This window comes from Lactuca virosa, chromosome 8, assembly GCF_052849685.1.
Source record: "Lactuca virosa cultivar CGN04683 chromosome 8, Lactuca_virosa_CGN04683_v6, whole genome shotgun sequence".
Taxonomy (NCBI): domain Eukaryota; kingdom Viridiplantae; phylum Streptophyta; class Magnoliopsida; order Asterales; family Asteraceae; genus Lactuca; species Lactuca virosa.
This window is the reverse complement of record NC_136433.1, coordinates 119,267,191-119,272,573: the sequence shown is the minus strand read 5'-3', so window position 1 is coordinate 119,272,573 and position 5,383 is coordinate 119,267,191. Positions and strand designations below refer to the sequence as shown.

Sequence of the window (5,383 nt, the reverse complement as noted above, 5' to 3'; positions counted from 1 at the left end):
ACCCATTTAAGCCAGCCCGCACCCTTTGGAGCCGAAATATAGACATTAAATTCGATCATCGATGTAATGTCAAACTATGGAAACTAGGGTTTATGATTTCTGTTTAGGGTTTTGATGTTTCAGCTAACAGCTACATCATTGGAGGGATTGAAAGTATCCAATGCGGAATTGGTGGAGTATATACATCCTCTAAAGTCTAAAAATGTCTCTCATGCCATCTTTGGTAATTCTTCTTCCTTTTATGCATATTACCGAACTTGAATATATATACTATATTTCTCAATGAAAGATGAAGCTATCTCTTACAAAAAGGAATTCAGATTCCATTGCAAGAGAAGTTTTATAGTTAGGTTTACTAGTTGTTATTGATTAACATCACATGGTTGATATATTTGATAATTTGATCAGAAAATCCTTGGTCCTGGGTAGAAACCATTACAGGAAAGAATCCACTTTATATTATATATATTCTTTTAACTACCCTGAGATTAAAAATAATAATAATAATAAAATCTATGAATCTATTAATCTATTTACAACCTTTCGGGGGAATAGCTTGTTGTGTTTTGGTCAACTATCATATGAAGTATGAACTTCTGACCTCTAGCAGTTTGCCTTCCGAGTTCTTAGTATTTGTAACCATGGTGACTTGGTTTTAGAATCGGAGTTATACTTGCATACCCCTCAATGAAACAATGCATTTAAAAAACTCGGACATTTTTGCAGAAGTTTTTCATATTTTTGCTTATGTCTTTGTGGAAAATAGTGATGGACTTGTATAACTTATTATATTCGTTTAAAAAAAATCATTTTCAAATTAAGCTATTAGTCCCTTTGTTTTTAGTTTTCTTAATAAGTGACTGCACTATTATTTGTATTTTAGTATTTTTAAGGATTTTATTAAATAGGGCAAAATTTATAGCTCCTGTCAGTTGTATGATCGATGACTATATATACCTGCTCATTCAGAAAAAGAAAACAAAGGTTGGTTTTGTGGCAATGTGGGTGGTTGCTACTTGCTATATGTAAGTTTACTCTAATAGATATTTTATCAACACTTGAATAGATATATATTTTATTTTTTATTCACTATGGACTAATATGTTGAAATTAATTGGTTGAATGGATGTATTTTATTTTTTGTGTTTGCAGTTGATTGGATTTATACACACCCAATCATACATGCACACATGCATACAAATATACAAATACATAAATATACAATAATACGGAAAATTGAAGATTCGCTCTGAATTTTCATGAGAACTTTCACTTGCTTCTTCTTCCTCCTCCTCTTCATTATCAGGATAATCATTCATGGGATTGTCCTTAGTTGAACTCCCAAAAGAAATTAAGAAAAACATACGAGACATCCAAAGATGTCTAATTCTGCCTTTGTTACACATGACTAGACTAGATGGGGATGAGGGGCATTTATGTCTTTTGTGAAAACAAGGGATGACATGTCCATCAATGTATTATAGTCGTCCTGAATGAATCTAATCTGGTGGATTGAGTGTCAATCCCACACAAAATTATTTGTTTGAAGCTGAATTTTGTAACTAATTACACAATTGTAATACAAAAACAATTTTCAAGGTGATTGATTGTACATGAGTAGTCTTTAACATGGTGATAGGTATAGAAGAAAATGATAATAGAACAACATTCATATAATTCATTGATAATAAGAGAAAGTGCTAGTGTTCTTCATAGAAGAGTATGAAGGTTACAAAACAAAGGAAAAGAATAAATACTAAAACCCTAAAGACAAATGTGCCCATAAACATATGTTTTGTTAGGCTTAGAGTTGATTGGCAGTTTGGTGTGGTTGACTATATATTGTTTTATCCTCTACTTTTTCTGCTGGCTTGCTTGCATATTTTATAGGACCTTAAAAACTGAACATTACTACAATGTTGTTAACATCTAAAGCTATGCAAATCATTTGTGTTTTGATTCTGATTACGGATAAAAGGAAAAAGATTTCATATAAGATCTTTCAACAGTCAGCTCAACCAATTTACTTTGGGTTGTTTTAAACTCAATGACATCACATAAATCAACTCTAACCTCTAATTTACAAAACAAGACTAATGTACAGCTTAAAAGAGAACAAAACATAAACCCTGTAATTAAGTTAAGAAAAAGAGGACAGTTATGTTATGCTTTTGCTTTTCCTTTTGTTTCAATTGTGTTTATTCCTTAATTAATAAAACATAAAACCTCTAATTAATAAAACAAGACTAATGTACAACTTAAAATTGGGACTTATTCCTTACTTATTAGAGGGGTGGTACTAAAGATAAGAAAAAGGAAAAGAGTTATACTATGTTTTTGCAGGAAACTTGATTGGTAAATTTCTTTAAGCAAATTAAATTACAATGAGAAACTGCTTTTAAAAAACTGCACCGGTTTTTTTTTTCTGGAAAGGAAAAGTGAAAAACATAAATAGGCAAAAGATAAACAGTAGTACATAAGAAAAAAAAGCCCACTTGGTTTTGTGAATTTGGCACACATATATTCTATTTCTTTGTTATAAATAAGAGTATGAGTCTAACATCATAGTCTTAAAGAGAGAAATAAAATTATAATGGAAGCACTTGAAGTACCAGAACACGAGCATCCACTAAAGCTCATCGATTTGCAGCTAGAGTATCCACTCTACTATGAAGAAGAAGAAGAAGTAGATGATGATGATGACGACGATGATGAGGGTGGTGATATGATTACGAATGAGGGATTTCATGGTGTCACATGTGGGAGGTGTAGGGAAGAAATCCATATGTACCACAGATACTACTACAAATGTGTGGGGGGTGATTCATCATCATCATCATCATCATCATCATGTGAATGTGATTTCTCGCTTCACAAATTCTGTGCTGAGCTGTCAACAAGGTTGGATCACACATTACACCGACACCCTCTTATCCAACGTCAGATGGATGGTGATTGGTCATGTCGTATTTGTAAGTGCCTTCACAAACCTCTAGAAATGTGTTACGATTGTTCTCAATCTGAATGTCATTTTCCCATTGATGTAAATTGTGGTGTGGAAGTAGGAAAAAAGATCATCCATCATCCTTCCCACCCACACTTGCTAATGTGTGTATTCCCTAAGCCCATTTTATGCGAGTGTAGTGCGTGTGGAAAGGAACATAAAGGCATCTTCTATCAATGTACCATTTGTTCTGGCTTCGCCATACACAATGATTGTGCTTTTCTACCAGAAAAATTGCTAATCCAACACACCACAAATCATGCTTTTGATCATATTCATCCACTCACCGTTTCATATTCCTTCCCCTTGATAGATCAAAAAGCTAAACATGATCCCAAATGCAGAGTATGCAGTCGTGATTTTGTAGCTACGGAGGATCTTTGGATTTACAAATGCGATAAATGTTTGTACTATGCTCATGCCGGCTGCGCTACATCAACATCTGTCAGGCCTATTGGTAATTAAATCATTTTTAAGATTGTTTTGCTTTCCTTATCATTTAATGATTATCTCTCTAGATATATATATACTAACCTACCCTATTATTTCATTTCTAATTTATCAGGAACTATCAGACAATTTGAAGTGGAAGATTACAATTATGAGCATCCTGGTCTTCTTCTTCATCTCCCATTCCCTGATGAAACATACAGCCTACCAAAACACTTGTTTTCCCAAGAAACTGGAACAAGCGATGATCATAAGGCAGATCACCTAACACACAAGAGTCATCAACACCCTCTGATTCTAGTTGATCACGCACAGAGCAATGGGCTAACATCCTCCTCTTGGTTATTAAAGTGTCATAACCCAATGAAAAAGACCCAACTGCTATGCGATGGATGCCTCAAACCAATCACGGCAACCATGCCATTTTATGTATGTGCTAATGATGATCAGATTCAAGGGGGTTGCAACTTTGCTCTCCATGAGTGGTGCACTCGACTCCCCATAGAAATACAAAACCACCCTGTTCACCCATACCATACCCTTGTTCTTATGTACTCACATGCCCATCCTTTCTTTTTCGGTATGTTCTATTGTAATGTTTGTCATCTATTTTGCAACGGATTTGCTTATGGTTGTGTCAAATGTGGATACTATGTTGATGTTACTTGTGGGTTTATGCCTAAACAAATCTCACATAAACTCCACCCGAATCACATTCTTTCAATAAGTCGAGAAGGATCTCGTGCTCCGCTTTGTAATATGTGTCACCTTAATACCTCTGAAGGTCCGTTTTTATTCTGTTGCGACTGGTGTGGATTTTTCATGCATTCTAGATGTGCTTTCTTAATACCCGAGGCAATCAGGCACAAGTATGACGAGCACCCAATGCAACTAAGTTACCAACCAATTGAGAACCATAAGAGTGAATACTTTTGTGAAATTTGTGAGGGGGATTTGAACCCTCATGCATCTTTCTATCATTGTAAAGATTGTGCTCAGTCTGTACATACGTCTTGTGCTTCATTAATACTTGAGTGCGAGACGGAGACCTATATTAAGTTTGGGGGAGGTGTTCATCTTGCAGTGAACATCAAGTTTGGAGGCATTCATAAGACTCATAGTCATCCACACCCTCTCTCATTTGCTCAAGGTACTGTGTTGGATGGTCAATGTAGTATGTGTGGTGATGGATTACAGTACAATATGATCTTTAAATGTCTTGAGTGTAAGTTTGTAATCGATTATGTCTGTTGTGAGCGTCTTATCAAGGCATGAAGTTCTTGGTGTATCTTCCATATATTTCTAAACACAATAAGATTTTTAATTGTCATTACACTTGTATTTTTCCCTCTTTTATGTGTAAATTGATACTATGTGCAGTTTAAGTTACTGATTGCATCCTAAATAAACTCTTGCAATCTTTTTGTTCAATCTTAGCAAGTCAAACTTTATTTATAATGATGAAAGCAGTTAACTATTAATTCATATATAGTGTTTTCGTTTCAACCAACTTTCTATAACTATATATGAAGTAGTTAACTATTCATCGCCTTTATTGTTTTTGTTTGGGTTTCTTATTTTCAAAGGAGTTTATATGTATTATTTTATTTAGCCTTTCAAGACGAATAATAACAAACAAGCACACCTTTATATATGTCGTTGTTAAGATTTTGGAATACTTTCTATCAGTGCTTTCGTAGTCTTCAAAATTTTGGAATACTTTTAAGGTTGAGGCTACTTGGTTGATTGCATTCGAAACATAAAGTTATAATCCTTCACAACCACAATGTACACAACGTTACAATCTTCATAATATAAAAGCTTAATGAGTATCATGTAAATTTTATCTGGTAACAAACCTAACTCGGGACTTAACAATTTATGACGTGATGTATGCTTGTGAAGTTTGGTTATTCCGAGAGAGAAAAA

The 5,383-nt window shown here is 34.1% G+C and overlaps 1 protein-coding gene across 1 annotated transcript; it reads left to right on the top strand.

Moving 5' to 3' along the window:
- The first annotated feature begins 2,588 nt into the window (after positions 1-2,588).
- LOC145134004 (uncharacterized) lies at positions 2,589-4,769 on the top strand. Its single transcript, XM_079068937.1, has 2 exons — positions 2,589-3,461; positions 3,570-4,769. The coding sequence occupies exons 1-2, from the start codon at positions 2,594-2,596 to the stop codon at positions 4,727-4,729; spliced, it is 2,028 nt and encodes a 675-aa protein (XP_078925063.1). The 5' UTR covers positions 2,589-2,593; the 3' UTR covers positions 4,730-4,769.
- The last annotated feature ends 614 nt before the right edge of the window (positions 4,770-5,383 follow it).